The 21270-nt window shown below is 37.9% G+C and overlaps 1 protein-coding gene across 1 annotated transcript in view; it reads left to right on the top strand.

Annotated features, from left to right (window-relative positions):
* Positions 1–21270, top strand: part of LOC132379500 (phosphatidylinositol 3,4,5-trisphosphate 3-phosphatase and dual-specificity protein phosphatase PTEN-like) — a 114649-nt gene that overhangs the window by 25928 nt on the left and 67451 nt on the right. Inside the window, exon 2 of the mRNA XM_059947459.1 lies at positions 14778–14862. Within this exon, the coding sequence (XP_059803442.1) occupies positions 14778–14862 (85 nt within the window). The remainder of the gene's footprint in view (positions 1–14777; positions 14863–21270) is intronic.

A 21270-nucleotide genomic window follows, 5' to 3' on the forward strand; every position in this document is an offset into this window, starting at 1 on the left:
GGTTAGTACAATGTTCCTTCCCCCACTCCTATCTCAATGAGGACTAGCTCATGGATTTTCAGTTTTCTTCTCCTGAAATCGATAATGAACTTCTTGGTCTTGCAGACATTGAGAGAGAAGTGGTTGTTGTGGCTCCACTCAGCCAGGTTTTTAATCTACTGATTTGTCAGCAACTTTGATTCGGCCACCAGTGGTGGAGTCATCAGCATTAGAGCTGATTTTTTTTTAAAAAAAGAGTGACTCCTCGAAGTGGAGAGTGAGAGGAAGGAAACTAGTTCTGTTAACCTGAGAATTGGACTGCACATCTGAACTGGGTGCATAAAGAAAAGTTTCTGCTTCCTGCCAAATGAACTAGAGATTTTCTGTTATCTTCTGTCGTGACACTATAGGAAGTACTGTGATAAGGGTCTATCAACGTTTGTTTTTGTTGCAACAGCATATTAGATCTCTGATTGATGGCATTGGAATGAATTATTTTTAATCAACACAAATCTTGCAGGGACTCATTAAGTCAGGTAACATTAATGAAGGGGAATGTTCACATGATGCTTCAGGATCTGATGGAGGGTCTTGGCCCAATGCACCTGACTGTTTATTCCTTTAATAGAATGCTGCATGTCTTGCTGAATTCTTCCAACATTTTGTGTGTGTTTAAAGATTTCCTGCATCTGCAAAATCTTTCGTGTTCATTAATTGCTCTTAATCTTTTGCTGCTGTTTTCATGTGACAATTTGGCAATGCAGAGCAAACTAACAGACAAACATTGTCTGAATCGTTGAATGATACAAAGCTAGATGGACTAGAATGATGTTGGCTTCAAACCAATACTAACAATGCTGTGGTTGCAAACTGAGGTGACAGTTTTAGTTAATTGTAAGATGTGCCGTGTGTCTTTTGTAGGGGATTGTCAAAATTTATAAAAGAGCAGTTATATTCTGGGCAAACAGCATGAAGCATTCACCATTCAGATGGAAAAGAGAGGAGCCAACCAGATGACTTCCTAACCACTCTCTTTGCTGCTGTTTCAAAAGCTGCAGACAGGCTGGAGGAAAAATCTCGTGGCCGGGATGTGACTTAGACTGGGCATGCCACTGGTGTACTTTGGGACAACTTGGCATTTCCACAACACTTCACAAAATTGTTAAACAATACAAGTATAGCCTTTAGCATATGGAGCTAAAGATTGGGTTATGTTCTTAGTCTTCTGCCACCTAGCCATTATTTCATAACATTTGATACTTGATCCAAGCCATGCAATCTACTTGTGAATTTGAATTTTTTTGGTCAATTATGTGGCTAAGCATTCTATGAATATTCATAGTCTTTTAATCTGCATAATTTTCAGAAAGTGCCATCCTATGCACCCATCGCTTAACGCTTAAAAGCTGGTCTCTGAATTGTCTTGAACTTTAGTTAATTAGGGCTATGTTACCAGGCAGAACGTTTCAAGCAGAATAACCAGTATTTAGTTTTGGATATTATAGTGAGGTGGTACCTACCATAAGAATCAGGTCTCTGTTACTGAGTTTACTCCTTGATTCAGAAGGGAGGGGAGAGAAGAGTCAAACCATAGTGATAAGGAATTCATTGGTTAGGGGAACAGACAGGAGGTATGTAGATGAAAACAAGATTTCTGTTTGGTATATTGCCTCCCATGTGCCAGGGTTGGAGACATCTTGGATCAAGTCGATGGTATTCCTTTGATCAAGTCGATGGAGGATGTACAGCCAGAGATCGTGATACACATCAAGAAGGCAGGAGCTCAGAACATAATTCAACATGTGCAGTTATGATATTGTGGCTATTATTGGAGAGTTGATTACAGGAGGAGCAGGACTGGCAGCTCAGTATCCTAGGGTCCCATTGTTTTAGACATGATAGAGGAGGAGGTGGTATTACGAGTCAGGAAAAACACAGCAGTCACAGCAGTTCTCAGGACAGACTGGAGAGTTGTCTACTGAAGCTACATAGTTGGAACTGAAGAATAAGACGGGGTGTCCATGTTAATAGGGCTTTATAGACCACTAAATAGTTTGTGGGATTTAGAGATTCAATTTTTTTTTAGAAAGATAATTGACAATTGCAAGAAAAATCAGGTTGAGAGGAAGTGATTTTAACTTTCTACATTGACTGAGACTCCCATACTGGTAAGGACTGGATGGGAGAGAGTTTGTCTAGTATATTCAGGAAAATTTCCTTAATCAGTACATAGAGGTCCCAGCTGTAGAGAGCGTGATACTGGATTTCCTATTTGAGGAATGAGACGGCAGGTGACAAGTGTATGTAGGGTAAATCTTCGTATCTAGTGATGATAATTCCATTGGCTTCTAGATTATTATGGAGAAGGATAGGGCTAGTCCTCAGTTTGAGATTTTAAAATGAAATTGGCATTAGAAAGCATCTGACAAGTATGGTTTGGGATGTGTTGTTTTCTGGCAAAAGGAAATGGGAGATCTTTACAAGTGAAATATTGGGAGTATTGAGTTTGTATGTTCCTGTTAGAATAAAAAGCATGGCTGATAGGCATAGGAACCTTGGTTTTTAAAGTGTGTTGAGGCCCTGCTTAAGAAGGTGCATGGCAGGTGCAAGCAGCATGGAACAAATGAGGTTCTTGAATATGATAAGTACAAGAGAATATTTAACAGGGAAACCAGGAGGGCTAATAGAAGGCACGAGGTTGCTCTGGCGGACAAGGTGAAGGAGAATCTCAAAGGCTTCTGCAGATATATTAAGAGCAAAGGGTAGCAAGGGACAAGATTGATCCACTTGATGATCAGTGGTGGTCTGTGCATGGAAATGTAAGAGGTAGGTTTTTTGCGTACATATTTACTCAAGAGAAAGACAAGTGTATGGAGCAGAGGCAAAACAGTAGTGAGGTCATGGACTCTTATTACAGAAGAGAAGGCTTTTGCTGTCTTGAGGCAAATTATGGTGGATAAATCCCGAGGGCCTGACGAGTTTTCCCCTCAGACTTTGGAGATTAGTGCAGCAATTGCAGAGGCCTTGCCAGAGGTAGTTAAAATGTTTTTAACAATGGGTGAGGTGTTGGAGGTCTGGAGGATAGCAAAGAAAAAGCCAGGAAATTTTATTTTATTTCATTTCTTTAGAGATACAGTATGGAACACCCTTCCTGCACAGTGAGCTATGCCACCCAACAACCCACTTAATTAACACTAGCTTAATCACAGGACAAATTACAATGACCAGTTAACCTACTAATTGGTAGGTCTTTGGACTATGGATGGAAACCAGAGCACCTCGAGGAAACCCACATGGTTCTCGGGGAGAACATACAGAATGTATCCTCCCCCCCCATCTTAAATTCCTCCCTACACCTGTCCAGTAATCTCTTAAATTTCAGTAGTGTATCTGCCTTCACCACAGAGTCAGGTGGTGCATTCCATGCACCAACCACTCTGAGTAAAAATACTTTCCTCTAATATCCCCCTTGAACTTGAGCAGTGGTGCCCTGGGGAAGAGGTGCTGGTTGTCCATTCTATCAATTCCTCTTAATTTGTTGTATCTCTATCATGTCTCATCCTTTTCTCTCCAAAGAGTAAAGCCCCAGCTCTCTTTATCTCAGATCACAGTGCATACTCTCTAAACCAGGCAGCATCCTGGTAAATCTCCTCTGTACCCTTTACAATGCTTCCACATCCTTCCTGTAGTGAGGCGACCAGAACTGGACACAGTACTCACCGCGCACAAGTGTGGCCTAACCAGAGTTTTATAGAGCTGCATCATTACTTCGTGACTCTTAAACTCTATCCCTCGACTTATGAAAGCTAACAGCCCATAAGCTTTCTTAACTACCCTATCTACCTGAGGCAACTTTCAGGGATCTGTGAACATGTACCCCCAGATCCCTCTGCTCCTCCCCACTACAGTGGTGCCCATAAACTGCTGAAACTGACATCAGTTGTGGGTAAATTATTGGAAGGTATTTTAAGGGACAGTATATGCAGTATAAGTATTACGATAGACATGGACTGATTAGGGATTATCAATATAGCTTTGTGCTTGTCAGGACATATCTAACCTTTCACAGTTTTACAAGGAGGTTACCGTGAAAGGGAGTGGACGTTGTTTACATGAACAAACCAGAGAGTGGTGGTAAATGGTTGCCTCTCTGGAGGTCTGTGATTAATGGTGTGCTACAGGGATTAACTCTGGGTCCTTTGGCAATCTATATCAGTGATTTGGATGATAATGTAGTAAACTGGATCAGCAAATTTTAATGATACCAAGATTGGTTGGGGGTGTGTGGTGTGGTATCTAGTGAACAGTGAGGAAGGCTATCAAAGCTTGCAGTGAGATCTGAAACAGCTGCAAAAATGTGAAAATGGTCGATAGAATCTAATACAGATGTGTGTTAGGTGTTACACTTCAGGAGGATATTTCAAGGGTAGGACTTGTACAGTGAACTACAGGGCACTGAAGAGTACAGTATAACAGGTTATTCCTTGATAGTGGTGTCACAGGTAGATTGGAGTGTCAAGAGAGCTTTTGGTGAATTGGTTTTCATTAACCTGATTATTGAATTTGAATGTTATGATGAAATTGGATAAGACCTTGGTGAGGTGAAATTTTTGTGTATTTCTGGTCATCTACAGAAAAGATACAATAAAATTGAAAAAGTACAGAGAAAATTTACAAGGATGATGCCAGAACTTGAGTAGCTGAGTTATAGGGAAAGGTTGAATAAGTTAGGACTTTATTCCCTGGACTGTAGAAGAATGAGGGGACATTTGATAAAGGTATAACAAAATGGAGGGATGTAGACAGGGTAAATGTGAACAGGCTTTTTCCACTGATACTTGAGCTAGGGGTCATAGGCTAAAAATGGGGTGATGGGGAATCCATGCCAAAATGGCATAACGGTTAGAGTGGCGTTATTACAGCTTATGGCATCAGAGTTTGGAGTTCGATCCCAGTGCTGTCTGTTAGGACTTTGTGTATTCTTCCTGTGATTGCATGGGTTTCCTCTGGGTGCTCAATGTTCAAAAATGTACTGTTTGGTAGATTAATTGATCATTTATAAATTGTCCTGAATTTAGACTAGTGTTATTAGGTGGGTAGCTGGGTGGTGTGGCTTGTTGGGAAGGAAGGGCCTGTTCCACCCCATTTCACTAAATAAAATAAATTGATTGGCAAAGGGTGGGCAAAGGCCTGTTTATGTGTTGTAGTGCTCTGATTGTTTAAATAGTTCTATCGCTACTTCCCTGCAAAATAATAATGTGGCATAAAATCATTAGCTGGTTGCTTATTATTTTGCATTTTTCACTAATCATTGTAGTGTAATAGTTTTCATAGATTTTTATTTTCAGAATTAAGAACTCAGATATCAGCTAAAGTAGTTAAGTTCACTGTAGGTGTGAATGGGCTAAATTTTGATGTGAAGGAAATTCCAAGGAGCAGAGATCCAGTCATCTGAGAACTTGCATAATTCTTGGGGCACAGGGAGAGTGGTGCCATAAGAATTGTTGGTGAGTGTTTGTTGTGTGCTTTCTACTAGATGGGACAAGTGTATGTTCAGAAAGTAATTCAATGTTGAGAATTTAAGGTTGACTGTTTAAAGATGTGTATTAAATGAAGATGGGAATGATGGTTAACCAGGACTTGATGCAGAATAGATTTTAAAGGTGGTTATTATGCTGACTTGTTTCAGATTGCTGAAGCTAGTTTCAAATAACTTCTTGCTCATGTTTAAGTGCATGGGCCAGAGCTATAGAAAAGGCTGAGGATAACTAGGAAAAGGTAGAACAAAACTTGGAGAAAAAAAATTACCTTGTATTTTAACAATGTTAATAATTCTTGCACTCCCAAGTTTTGTGGCTTTTGGTTTTTGCTCATTGACACAAACAACTCATGATGTTGCTCTGCAGTGGTTGTTTATAACTCTTGGTGCTTTGAGAAGTTTTAAAGAAGGAAACTTTTCAATTAGGACAAATTTTCTTCAGAAGGATTCTGGCTAGAGCAAAATATAATTGCTTTTAACATATTGGGTCTGTTTAGAAAACTGGGGTTTTCTATATTAATTTCTCTATTATTCAAAGAGCATTGGTATTGTCTCAAAGCACGTCTTTAAAGTTGCTTGGAGCTCTGGACAATGTAAACATTTGAATGATAAATTATGACTTAAATAATTTCAATCTAATGTCTTGTCCATTTATGTCATCTCAAAGATCCCTAGAGTATTAGTCCTATCTGGTCTCATGGATTTAATATAGTCTTCCAGGCCTGAACCTCCTGGCCCTCTTAGATTTTGTTTCATTTTGTACTGAGTTGTTCCCACATGTTCCAGATATCTTCAATAATAAAGCAGAGAGAATGACAGACACTCAGCAAGTCAGGCAGAATCTATGGAAAAAGAAGCTGGGTGAACATTTCATGTTAGCAACCACCCAGATACTTTCATTTACTACCTGGTACTATTCTGGTTGCAGCTACATTCTGTTCTAGTTTCTTAGCTGGCCCTTTTCCAAATCATGAATGCACAATGTAGTTTGTGTTCCATGTCTTATTGAAAGAAAGCTACGCTGTTGGAAATACTTTGGATGAAATATTGCCTAGCCCACCTGTGTGCAAATGAAATATTTCATTGTACTGTTTGCGGAAAAGCAACAAATTCACCCATTTTCCTCTAGGCAAAATCATTTAAACTGGTTATCTAGGCATTTGCTTATCGATGGTTATGTGGACTTGGTGTCTAAATCATTAATGGTACTTCATTGCATTACAACAGTAATTTAATTATTATTTTTATTATTATTTATCTTGGCTTGTTCTTTGAGCTATTTTGACAATATTAAGTTGTCCTTGTAACTTCTGACATGCCCCATACTGTTCATGAAGTCTGTGGACTGCCAACATTGATGTATAATAGGTCTTCCACAAACTGGAATTTTCAGTCCTTACTATACACTCAGTGGCATTTTATTAGGTATCTCCTGAACCTAATAAAGTCGCCACTGAGTGTATGTTCATGTTCATCTGCTGCTGTGGCCCATTCACTTCAAGGTTTGATGTGTTGTGCATTCAGAGATGCTCTCTGCACGTCCACTGTTGTTATGCGTGGTTATTTGAGTTACCATCAGCTTGAACCAGTTGAGCCATTCTCTGACCTCTCATTAACAAAGTGTTTTTGACTTTACATGAAAATCCCAGGAGATCAGCATCTTCTGAGATAATCAAACTATTCCATTTGGCACCAACAATATTCCACAAAGTACTTGCGTCTCATTTCCTCCCTATTCTGATCATTGGTCTGAGCAACTGACCATCTTGACCATGTCTGTATGCTTTTATGTATTGAGTTACTGCCACATGATTGGCTGATCAGATGTTTCCATTAATGAGCAGGTGTACCTAAAAGTGGCCACTGAGTGTATATGTCTTCTCATAGCCTATACATGGAATACCATTGAACTCATTCATGTAAGTCATTAACATTGGCTGCAGTAGCTTTTTTCTTTTAGCAAATATGTTCGAACAAGGTTTACAGTTTAAATTAGTAGAACTAAAATAACATACCATTTTTAGGCAGTAAGTCTTTTGAGAAAAATGTAAATTAATTTTGACAGTGTATATTGTAATCCTGTGGAGAATACAACTCTTAAAACATTATATTCTTTAGGAGCGTAGGTGAATAATTATGCCATGTGCTTCTGCTTCACTCCTCCCAAATTGCTCTGTTGTGCACCTTGTAGAAGATCATCGCAATCTATGATTATTTCATTATCATTTAATATGTGCTAAACTTTCCCATTCTTTTAACAACTGCTTAATAAAACTTTACTAAAGGCAGTATAAATAATGCAAAATTCAAAGTTCTGTGTGTGACTTGGGGCTCAATATGAAGATGCAAAGAAACTTTCTACTTGGGTTATTGGTTCCATAATAACTAATTGATTGGGATCAATCCTGTTGCATTGGAATCAATCCTGTGCATGGGCCATTGGAGTTCCACCTGAGAACCAGGGAACTAAATCATTTCTAAAATTAGCATCTTGAAACTTTTAATTCTCCACCCAGCTTCTTTAAGTTGATAATTCAGCGTGATGAGCCACCAAGAAGTTTCAAATAAGTAGCGTCCTTTGAAAATGGCCAGCAATGATGATTGTGTTGAAATTAAAGACTAATCAGGTGATTGAAGTGTTGGTCAAAAATACAGGTTTGAAAAAGACCCTTAAATGTCGTGGCACACAGGTGTAGGAAAATTAAAGGCAATTGCAGTTTAAAGCAAAATTGTCATGCTGGTAATAGAATAACTATGAGAAATATTAGGAAAGTTTTAGAGGGTCAAAGTAGTACAGAAGTCTTCAATAGCTGTTAGTAGTTTGAGAAAGGTTGTGATGTTCAAACTGAGGATGAAGGTTTTAGAACTGAGGCATAGTCAGCATGGGAGATGGTACAGATCTGCTAGCACAGGCAGAGCAAGACCTGAGCATATGCCTTGATCTGAAAGTGCAAGTCCTGTGTCTCAGCATTAATAATTTGAATCAAAATACATATAAAATTCCTGCTTTAATTAGAATCAGGTTTAAAATCACTAGCAAATGTTGTGAAATTTGTTGTTTTGCAGCAGCACATTGCAATACATAATGAAAACTATAAATTATGATGGGTGATTGATAAGTTCGTGGCCTAAGGTAGAAGGAGTCAATTTTAGAAAACTTAGCACATTTATTTTTCAACATTTACACACTTAGTCCAGCAGTCGTGGGGCAAATGGATCACTTCTTTGTATGGTGCCTTGGACCTCCAGAAGTGGCCCACAGCAGGGGTGATTGTTAAGTTCGTGGCCTAAGGTAGAAGCAGATGAGTTACACAGCTCTCGTTACATGCACATGCAGTCCAATTCTGAGTGATTATGCAGAAAGTTTGAAGTTAATAACTCATCTGCTTCTACTGTAGTGCTGTTCCAGCTACTACCATCCAGGAAACAGTACTGCAGAAGAAAAGCCAGGACCAGCGGGCTCTAGGATAGCTTCTTCCACCAGGCCGTCATACTGATTAATTCATGCTGATGCTACTGTATTTTTACTAGATTGTTGCTCTGACACCACTCAACCAACTAATCTATCTCGCTCTTGTGTGCCTCCCTGTCACCAGCTGAAGTTTTGCCAATGATAGTTGTGTCGGCAAATTTATAGATGGCATTTTAGCTGTTCCTAGCCAAGTAGTCATAGGTGTAGAGAGAGTAGAGCAGTGGGCTAAGCACACATCCTTGAAGTGCACCAGTGTTGATTGTCTGAGGAGATGTTATTTCTGATCTGAACAGATTTTGGTCTCCATTTGAGTAAGTTAGGGATCCAGTTGCAGAGGGAAGTACAGAGGCCCAGGTTATGGAGCTTGTTGATTAGAACTGATGGTGTCATTGTGTCGAACACTGAGCTGCAGTCAATAAACATCAGCCTAACATAGATATCACTATTATCCAGGTGCAGGTGATCCAAGGTCGAGTGGCAAGCCAGTGAGATTGTATCTGCTGTAGACCTGTGTGTAGCGGGTCCAGGTCCTTGAACAGGAGTTGATTGTAGCCACGACAAATCTCTCGGAGCATTTTGAGTGCAATAGTTATTCTGGCAGTTCACCCTGCTCTGATTGTCACCCTTTTTGAAGCAGGCGTGCAGCTCTGACTGAGAGATTGAAGTTGATCTTAAACACTTGGTTGTCACAGGTTTTCAGAGCCCCCAGCAGGTACGCCATCAGGGCCTGACGCTTTGTGAGGGTTTACACTCTTCAAAGATGTTCTGACGCCAGCCTCTGAGACATGGATCACAGGGTCACTAGATGCTGCAGGGATTCACACAGGGTGCTTTGTTCTCCCTTTCAAAACTTGCATAAAAGATGTTCAGCTCATCTGGGAGTGGAGTATCACAGCCATTCATGTTAGGTTTTGCTTTGTAGGAAATAATGGCCTGCAAACCATGCCAGAGCTGACATGCATCTGATCTATCTCTAACTTGAATTGGCTTCACCCCTAAAGTAGCCGCCTTAGGTCTTACCTGGAGTACTTGTATAATTTCTGGATCACTGGTCTTAAATGCCACAGATCTTGTCCTCAGTAGACTATGAATCTCCTGATTGATTCATGGCTTTTGAGTAGTATATGGAAAGCTAATGCATTTCCTATAGGGGGATTAGATTTTGTCATTGTTTCAGTGGGACAAAACAACCTTGGCATACATAAATCTCTTCAATCAGCTTGTATTTTTTCCCCTCACTATGCTGAGCTTTGAGATGTTTTTTGTTTACTGTTATGCTTAATGCTCCAGCAATTGCTTGGAGTGTCAATAAAGGCCTTGGCCAATGAATTAAGGGTGCATCAAAGAAAACAAAGGAAGGTTGCTGGTCTATCTGGTGTGAATTTTACAAAGGGACAGCGTGTCCTTGGCAATTATTTTTCAGGTCATGCTAACTGAAATTAATCTACATTCTTCAGTTTGAGTTTAAAAACTGGAGTTTCCAATTGTTATTAACTTATGTGAGTTAGAAAGTAGAGTAGGCAATGTGCATCCCTAAGCCCACTTAGCAATTCAAAATGATTATGATTAACCTTGGCTACCAATTGTCATATGAATTCCCAAAACTTTTCTGCAGTTTGGAGATCAATTTATCCTGCTCTTGAATACAGTAAATGACTCTGCATCCACAGGTCCCCTCTGGCAGAGTATTGTGAAAATTCACAGGTGTCTGAGGGAAGAAATTTTTCAAGTACATTTTATGTGACTGACCCAGTGATCTGAGACTAACTTCTCCAGTTGGAGGTCACCCCAAAAGAGAATAACATTCTTGTAGCGTCTATTCTGTCAACCGTCCTTATCCCAGAATCCTCAATATTTCAATACTGTCACTTTGCAATCTATTAAGTTCAAAGTATAGTCCTAAGTCTCCATGTCATTACTCATAAGGACCCCCTTATCCCAGGAATTTATTTAATGAGCCTTTGCTGCACTCTCTAAAACAGGTTTATAAGTAAAACCAGACCTTTGTGCATTGCATTTGGTATAGTTCCACTGAAGTTCTGTATGCAAGCCTTGCTCACTTGCATGTTCCATCCTCTGGAGAGAAAAAAAAAGAATTAGGAAGAGAAATAGAATCTTTAATTGCAGTATTCTGTCACTCTATTTCAATGACACAGCTTTTCTTGTTTTCCTAAAGTGGGAACCTTACATTTACCTTCAGTATATTCCATCTGCTGCTTCTGTCAGCTTGTTTAACCTGTCCATATCTGTCATGCAGCTTACTTGCTAATGTCTGCCAGTTTGCAAATGACCTGTTTTACTTGCTGTTGTAGAGTAAAGGATTGTGGCATCTTGCAAATGACTTTTTGAAAATCTAAATATACTACATCTATTGCCTCTCTTTCATCTGCTCTCATCTGTTCAGATGTTCTCAGCATGATGTCCCTTTCATAAAGCCTTGGTGACTGCTCAATCACATTGTGTTTTAAGTTCTGTTATCATTTCCTTCATTAATTTGTCTGTAACCCATTTTTGTGCATTGATTTCCTTTCCCTCCCACGTTAGGTGCACTGGCTTTAAATTTAAATTTTCTTTATCCTGTTACCTTGACTAGAGGTGTTACATATGCCATTTTTCCATTATTTTGAACCTTGCTCAATTAAATATCCCAATTACTTGTTTAATTTGTCTTTCTGGCATTTGGTAAATGAGCATGTTGGCTGGCTTTGTTTCAATAGTTCCCATCAAATAAATGTGTTATAGAGTTTAACTGCAGTTTGCCCAAGTGGGTTAAAGTATTAACATTCAATGGGAAATCCAACGTAGCATAAAAATCGCCTCCCATTGCAGTCAGAATATCTGCATTCGTGTAGAGCCACCCCCTCCCTCCCTCTGCTATTCATCACTCATCAAGTCTTGGACATCCTCTCTGCTGATGGCACTTATGCGGAAGTCCAAGACTTAATGAACTTCAATTGAAAAATTTTGAACTGTGATTTCCAACAGCCAAGAGTTGCTTTGAGTATGAATACCACTTTTGTGATTTATCTGCTGTTAGGTGTAAAGTTTGTGATATTCCCACTGTGGTTACTGACTGAACAATGCATTTTCACTTATTTTGTACATTGATTTCCTTTCCCTCCTAATAATTGGCAACTGATATACGTGACATAAATTTTCATATTACTTGTACATCTTTATATTTAATTTCATGGTGGTTCATTCAGATTCAGAAGTTACGCTTTTTGAGCTTCGGGAATATTGTACATTCCCAATAGAAAACTGTCGAGAGTTTTTTGAAGGGACCTCAAAAATATTATTTAAGTTTAATATTTTCTATTGAAAATGGTCTCCTTTTTCTGCTCTCTGAGGTTTCCAGGTCAAGAGATTTGTAACCAAATAGGTAGACAAATGTATTTACATAATATTTTGTTTAATGTTTTAAAATATTGCTGAACATCAGAAAGGTTTATTGATGAAGGGTTTCGGCCCGAAACGTCGTTATTACCTCCTCCCATAGATGCTGTCTGGCCTGCTAAGTTCTGCCAGCATTTTGTGTTTTTTATTTAATGATATCTTTTGATTTTTTTTTACTCTGAAGATTTAAAAAAAAATGTCCTGCTGTTAAGAGATAATTTCCCTTTCCATTTTGATCACTTCTCTCTTTTCCTTGGTATTCTTCCCTCTTGGCTTGTTCTCCAATCTCTTCATTGAACTTAATCTTTTTAAACTGTGAAATTAAAGGAAAACTACAGTTAAGTGGACAAAGGCCAAGAAAGGCTATTTAAAATGTTTGTTTATTGCTAAGCAATTAATATTTAAACAAATTGCCTTTACTCATCAGGTGCAAACAATTTGCTTTTGTGCCTCTCTGTCCCAGAAATGCAATAGATATTTATCATTCATACGATACAGAATTTTAAAAAAATAGCAGTGCATATTTAAGGTTTTATCATGAGTCTGATAAATTTTACCTTTTAACTCCTTGTTTAAATTTACTTCTCTAGTATCTCTGACTAGGAATGGAACTATTTTATCAAAATCTAATATTGTAGCTAACATTTCGTTACAAATCAGGTTTGCCAAAATTGCCTTCGTCGTGCATGAATTCTGCAATTGTCAAAATTATTTTAAACTTCCAGCTAATATTTGAAACCATCGCTGATATCTGCTTTTTTCATAACTGGAAGGGCATTGCTGCATTACTCAGTATCTAGAGCAGGCCAATTGTAGACACTTGATAAAGGACAGGTAGTATTAGAGCCTGCAGTTTGTCTGCTCTAAATACTAAGTTGGCTACTATATCTCACAAACATGTCATTAAATGGCACAAATTTTGTTTTGTTTGTAAGTGTTTTGGATGCTGCAGATGTTTTTATGGTTGTAAAATGTTGAAGGGTAGAATTGTATCCTGGACTGTTGAACCTATGACATTTTAGTGAGGGTGCTGCTGTGTGTGCAGCCTGAAATACTGTAATACAAGGTTATAGAGCATGGAAATGGGTCCTTGAACTCATAATGTCTGTGCTAAACCATCTAGCACCACACCTGTAGACCATAATGTTGAGGCTTGTACCCTTTCCATGAAGAGATTTCCTCTGATCTCCAGATGACATTTCTGATATCCTGAGGCTGTGACCTTTGCATCTGGGTTCTAGCCCTTAGGAGCAGCAGCTTATAGTATTGAGTCTGCCCAGCCTAGTTAGTTTTAAATGTTTCTGAAATATCCCCTCATTCTTCAAAATTCCCCTGAATATTTGCCTAACTGAGGTAATCTTTCCTTGTCCGTTGTTCCAAGTATCGGTATTGCACTTGATGACTTACCAGTAATATTCTCCATCACTTTGCAAGTACACAGTTGGTTGATAAGTGTCTGGATTGGAGTACTGATTCTTATGCTCAGGGCAAAAGCTGCCAATTTCCAATTGTTTTCCAATTGTTGTCTAGTTCTATTGCTATTTTTGACGTGTTGAGTCAGATGAGGCCATGATCATGTACTTGGAATTCTGGCTGCAGTTGTTTGGAGGCACTTAAACTCTGCCCTTTACACAGATGTTGTGTTCTGCTTGCCATTTGATGGAATGTTCATAGATACAGAATGATTTGTATAGTAATATTGTGGAAGTACTTTATATCCCATCCATCCACCCAGTTCTGACATTTTTCACTTTCATATGGCCCCTTCAGTCCCCGTTTCACCATCTGTTATATTCCACAGTCCCCTAGAACTCTAACCAATGACTTTTCATCTGATCAGTATGGTATATAAAATTTTAATTACTGTTTTCATAAGTCCATTTAACTAGAAATACATAGTATTCTTTTAGTTGACATATAGAGGTGAATTGGTATTCAGAGTGTACTGTACAACTTCAAGAACATAAATCTTGTTGACATCTGATAAAGTTTTACATTTACGGGATAGAAGCAAGAAGGAATTTTAAATATTAAGCTGTACTTTTGTTGGTACCTTGTTGGCCTAGCACTTTTTGTGAACTAATTTCTTACAGTTTAAATGTAATTTTATTATATACACATGAATATATGGTTATAGTATTAATCCTGTTCTTTCATTCCTTGTGTTTGAATATATTTAACTGTAGCAATTGCAGTTACATCTTTCTATCCAAGAAAAATGATCAGAAATCCAAATAAACCCAGGAGACAAATCTGTGTAAAGTAATAGTCATTTGCTTTTTTGTTTTTAAATATTAATAATATTAATACATATTTTAAATATATATATTTTGATTTTGTAGTCCTTTTGTGTGTCTCACAAATATTATTGACCTTAACCGACATAATCAGATATTTATCCAAACATCATCGCCATGGGATTTCCAGCTGAGAGGCTTGAAGGTGTCTACAGAAATAACATTGATGATGTAGTGAAGTAAGTACTTAAAGACAGAAGTCATTTTTAATTTTAATTTAGAAATAGTAAAAATTTCTTTCAAATTAAAGCATTAAGTTTTGTTAATTGAAATCATTGATAGCATTTTGGTACTCTTAATAGATAAAGAGATGTAAAAAAATTTAGATTGTGCTTTCATTAATCTTGGTGTCATGATTTGCATTTCATTTGCAGTCGTGAAAGGGAAAAGAAATTGTGATTAAATTAAATGGTTTGGTTGTATTTTCCAAGATCATGTACATCTAAATTTTAAATGATTAATTCTTTTCATTTCTGAGAATGAATTTAAATCGCATATTTTTTGAAAAAGAGATCAATGGAGACCTTGAACTCAATACGTCTAAATACAGTAGGTAAGAGGATAATTTGATGGTCTGAGGTTTTTGGCGCATTTTTTAAATGTACCGATTGCAAATTATTATAAGATCTTGCATTGGACTAAATATTGCTTATGTAAGTCAGATTTGTGAATCAATAACTCAAAGCAAAAACTGGTGAAGGAAATTTCTGCAGACTGCCCGGTAGAATTTCTCACTTTGAAGTGACAGTGCTTGATTTTGAATATAACAAAACTGATATATTGCTGTTCATATTCTTAAAAAATAGAATTGCTGTGTGAATGTACATGACTGCCATTTCAGCTTATGTTCTTGATCTAGCATTTCACTTGGTTACCTAAGAATAGAATATTTGAGTATCAATACAATTCAGTTTTGTGCTGAGCTTTGGTGTAAGACAGCATAATTACGATTCTAAATGTTTCATCACTTTCCTAAAGCATTTTCAAAGTTCATAAGCATTGCTTATATTCATTGAATCATTTGCTTTGGCAAGGCCTTCAGTTCTATCAGAGGGCATCTCATTTGATTGGTTGAAGCAAAACCTAAACTTATGGCAATTGTGAAGGTTTTGCTATTATTTTCTAGATGGGAAGTGATGTGACTCCCATGTGCCACTCTGGACAATTTGCCCTGGAAATTGAATTGCCAGTTCGGGTTGTTCTTGAAGCATTTTAGAGCATTGTTGCATGTGGACTGAAGATGTGGGGCTGAAAGACGTTGCTTTTTTATTGTTTTTGACATGTTGCTCTGCAGTGAATTATAATAATTTATGCACTACTAAAGCTGCAATAAATTCAAACTTTGCTTTCTAAAGGAATGTCATATTCCTTTATGTTATTTACTTTGTCTCCAAACCAACTGAAAGTTCTGCGTGATGTGTAATTCTTGTTGATTGCAAAAAGAAATGCACCTCAAACTGCTAATTGGTTCTTCCTTCTACAAATGCGGAAGTACAGTTGAAAGTTATATTATAACTGAACAATTACTATATAGTCGATATCAGAAGCTGACATAAAATGTCTGAGCTGGTATATTTTCCCTATAGAAGACAGATCAACTACTTTAATCACTAGTTTGCTCATTTCCTGTAATCTTTAAAATCCCTCTTTTTTTTCCAAAAGTATTGTGCCAAATACCATTTTAGATGTTTTTGAACTTGTTTTAACCATATCCTGTAACTCAACATTGTGTGTATCCCCAAGCATGTTTTTCTCACTTCCTTATTTATTCTATGCATAATCTGAAATTTTAAGGTAGCACCAGAAATGATCGGTCTGTATTTGATATTTATTACAGCATCATGTAATCTTAAATGCTTCATAACATCATGTCTTTCCAGTTCTAAAGAATTACTGCTTCCTATCTTTGTTTTTAACGATGAAGAACATTTTCTGTTTGGATATTCCTGCTTGATGATTGCTACAGATAGTGAGCACCCATTTCTTACATTGATCTGATGTTGGTTTTATCAGTATATGTTTCTGTTTTGCAATCTTAATGGGAAGTGACCTTTGACCCATCCAGTCACCTTGGAAACACTAGAAAAAGTGTTGCTTGCTATTTCTTTTTCTTTTTCACTTCTTGTAGTGTTCATTTTTAAATTTTTTTTGGCTTTTTATTTTTGTTCTGGGAAAGGTTTATACTTGAAAATCCACTATTGTTTCCCTCAGATTTTGCCTGAGATACTTAATTTTTTTTGCTCAAGATTTTGCATCTCAATTAAAGACTTATTTGAATTTTTGTTTTTTCTCTCCTACCACCAAGACCACTGTAAATCAGCTTCCTATCCCTCTGCTAACAGACTGCAAGACATGAGTGGTTGCCTTAGACTAGAGGCCTGAACTCTGTCTATCACATTCTTACATGGTGACCCTATATTCGTGAGCCAGAATTAATTTGCTTTTATTTTAGCCACTTAAAACTTTTTTTCAGAAAAAAAGTTTGATTTTGGTCTGCAATTAAATTGCAAAACTTAGCTGTTATAAGATTAAAGTTTTGACAGTAATGAAAGGAGAGGCAGAAAGATCTGTGTGAGGTTTATAGTAACTGGTTGTAGTCACTGCTAAATCAAGGTGCTATTCAACAAAGTAGATGTTATCCCTGCTGTATTTTCACGTCTGCAGTATACAAGTTTGAAGTAATCATGCTAAAGTTTTAAGATGTGGACTTGGTGAAATAGAAAAGGTTAATCTGAGCCACTAGTTTACATTGCCAGATGACCTGCCATCGGTGTAATGTGGAGATAAACAAATCGGGTAAAGAACAATTGAGAAAAGTCGGAAAATGGTGATTGCTAATTGGAGTAGGTTTTCAAGCAGGAGTGAAGCCAATATTTAAACGGTTGAATTTTTTGCAATGATATGAGAAATTGGCAGTGGCTTATAATTGAACTAAACTTGTCATAGGAGTACAAGATTTACTCAGTTTGGATGTATCTTAGAATTCAGAAAAAAATATACTGTTCTTATGAAAGCAAATCATGTGTAATTCAGTTATGGTCATTCAAATATTTCCAGTAACCAGAGATTATGTCCATCTCAGTATAGCTATTTTTATTTTACAAAGTAGTGACAATGACCATTAAATTCAAAGAGTTGGGATATACTCCAATTGCCTTAAATTCCTTTTGCAAATGCCGTAAAATAACTGTTACAGCTGTTAATCATTTTCATTGTTTTAAATTCCAAAATGACTTGGTTTATTATGTTGTCTAAAGTGAGACTAAATTAATCTTTTTGTAATTATCCTTTTGCCTGGAGAGAACAATGTAGATAAACTGCTTGCAAGTCCAGATATTAGTTAACCTTTCAGTTGGAATATTGTGACTTTGTACTCCCTCAATCAGCCATAATAAAGAGCTAAATCTATGTTTTACTCTGTGAAGAGTTAGCTACTTTGCCAATTGAATACAAACAGTATCTTTGTCCCTTTTTTTTCTCTCCAGGGCTGGCTCATTGTTTTATGTAGTGGGTGGCTGTATGCACTTTTGTGGTGTTGGTAAAATTGATGTTAAAATGTTATATTTGAAAAATTGAGACACTCCTATCTTGAGATTTTCTCAATTCAGAAGAAATTTTCATTTAATTTGCTATGTTTCTCCAGACTAAATCTTAATTATGCATTATAGGTTTTCTCAGGCTTTTGAAACTTGGCTAAACGGGTGCCTCATTCCTTATAGTATTTGAGAACTAGGTTTTGCCTACAATCTCTGGTGATGGTTGCACCTTTAATGCTGGAAAGTGACAATTTATTGAGCATGATTGAATACTGTGAGCTGAGAATTTATTGTATTTAATGTTCAAAGTGCAAGAGTATAGCTATTGACTAATATTAAATGTTTTCATTCATGATACATTTTGTGTAATTTTTATGCTGTGAGAAATAGAATATGGATACAGCTTACCTAAGAAACAAATGCACATCACATTTTCAGTTTATTTAAAGTTAGTTCCCTGATTTGTTTTCCAAAGGCACATTCAACATGATCACAGTAGATGTAGCGAGTGAGCTATTGTAGTATCTGGGCCCCTTTGCATTGAGTAGTATAGGATCTCTGCCAAAGGCAGGAGGTACTGGAGAACTTGTGCAAGACCAAGCTATTAAATATGGTTTGATGTGAGCCTAATTAGTAGAGATCTGAAAGACCATCAATCAAATGTGTACTGTTGACTATTGTTCACCAGGGTTGTAGTAGAAATGAAAACACTCTGCTTTTGTATCCTTGACTTAAGATGAGGAAGATTTGAAAAATAGCCTGGTTGTCCCAATCAAAAGCTCTTGATCTTGTGTTAAGCTAGATTCAGATCCGATTCGAATGGTTTCAGCTCAAGCTGAGTATACTTAGCAAGTGAATAAGTCATCAATGCATATTATTCAGGTTAGTATATAACAAGAGTTAACTGAAACACCAACAGTAATGTGAAATTATACGCCTAAAATTGTCACTACTTAGTAGTTTTGTAGTTTTCACCAGTTGTACATACATGTGCTTGTGTAGATATATCAACAAGCTCATCTTTTTAAAAAAAAATTTTTAGGGCTGAAATATATTTGCAGGGGTAAGTGAAAATGTAACCAATTGAGATCTAAGTTCAGTTGATTAAAAATTGCTCTAGATGTAGCATTTGAATTTCCTTAGTATTTTAAGTTGGAGAATTACTGCTGAGGATTCTTTAATTACTGATCATTCATTGGTGGTAGACTAAATTATCCTTTAAGCAGGTTATTAGGGCATTGATATCCCCTGCCCATTTATTTAATTTGGCATATGAAATTTGTTTCTCTTCATGCTTCACATTTGTTGGTGAATACAGTCCTTACTGTATATTGGAGGTATAATTTTGCCAGGATATGGGGTGACCAGTAAATCATGCCTAGTGTTGCTTGGAGTGGAGTTGTGTAGCCAGTGTGGGACAATTTCATGCCTGGTTTCAGTTACTGGTTTAATTAAGGGACATTGTGGAATAAGCAGACTAACATTTCAGAGTGTTACAAAAACCATTTCATAATTCTTTTAATTATGTAACATCTAAATAAAATAATTCAGAATTGTCAGTTCAACAACTCTAGGGATTGTAAACATGGGGCTACTGTGTATGTATGATTGCATATTTATGGGTCATTAAAAATAAAACTAAATTCCCGATTGTAGCATAATAAGTTCAGTATCTTGTAAAGTGCATGGCTCATTAGTTAGCAAACACGAGGAAATCTGCAGATGCTGGAAATTCAATCAACAACATACACAAAATGCTGGTGGAACACAGCAGGCCAGGCGGCATCTATAGGGAGAAGCGCTGGCGACGTTTCGGGCCAAGACCCTTCATTAGGACTAACCGAAAGGAAAGCTAGTTAGAGATTTGAAAGTAGTGGGGGGTGGGGGGGGGGGGGAGAAATGCGAAATGATAGGAGAAGACCGGAGGGGGTGGGATGAAGCTAAGAGCTTGGAAGGTGATTGGCAAAAGTGATACAGAGCTGGAGAAGGGAAGGTATCATGGGATGTGAGGCCTCAGGAGAAAGAAGGTGGGGGGACACACCAGAGGGAGATGGAGAACAAGCAAACAACTAAATATGTCAGGGATGGGGTAAGAAGGGGAAGAGGGGCATTAACGGAAGTTAGAGAAGTCAATGTTCATGCCATCAGGTTGGAGGCTACCCAGCCGGTATATAAGGAGTTGTTCCTCCAACTTGAGTTTGGATTCATTTTGACAGTAGAGGAGGCCATATCAGAATGGGAATGGGACGTGGACGTGGAGATCCTGCTTTTTCTGGCGGAAGGAGCGTAGGTATTCAGTAAAGTGGTCTCCCAGTCTGCGTCGGGTCTCACCAATATATAAAAGGCCACACCGGGAGCACCGGACACAGTATACCACATCAGCCGACTCACAGGTGAAGTGTTGCCTCACCTGGAAGGACTGTCTGGGGCCCTGAATGGTGGTGAGGGAGGAATGCAAGGGCAGGTGTAGCACTTATTCCGTTTACAAGGATAAGTGCCAGGAGGGAGATCGGTGGGAAGGGATGGGGGGGACGAGTGGACAAGGGAGTCGCGTAGGGAGCGATCCCTGCGGAAAGCAGAAAGAAGGGGGAGGGATAAATGTGCTTGGTAGTGGGATCCAGTTGGAGGTGGCGGAAGTTACGGAGAATTATATGTTGGACCTGGAGGCTGGTGGGGTGGCAGATAAGGACAAGTGGAACCCTATCCTGACTGGGGTGGCGGGTGGATGGGGAGAGGGCAGATGTGCGGGAAATGGGAGAGATGCGTTTGAGAGCAGAGTTGATGGTGGACGAAGGGAAGCCCCTTTGTTTAAAAAAGGAAGACATCTCCTTCGTCCTGGAATGAAAAGCCTCATCCTAAGAGCTCCCCTTGTCCTTACCTACCAGCCTCCAGGTCCAACGTATAATTCTACAACTATTCATTTAAATAATACTCAATTAGATTAGGAGCAGGAATTTCTTCATTAATTAGTGTTTAAGATAAATATTATGTTTAAATGCTAATTGCTTAATTTAATTTTAGCCAATTTAAATAGTTTGGCAATGTTATTGT

The sequence above is a fragment of the Hypanus sabinus genome, chromosome 22 (genome assembly GCF_030144855.1).
Source record: "Hypanus sabinus isolate sHypSab1 chromosome 22, sHypSab1.hap1, whole genome shotgun sequence".
In the NCBI taxonomy this organism is placed as follows: domain Eukaryota; kingdom Metazoa; phylum Chordata; class Chondrichthyes; order Myliobatiformes; family Dasyatidae; genus Hypanus; species Hypanus sabinus.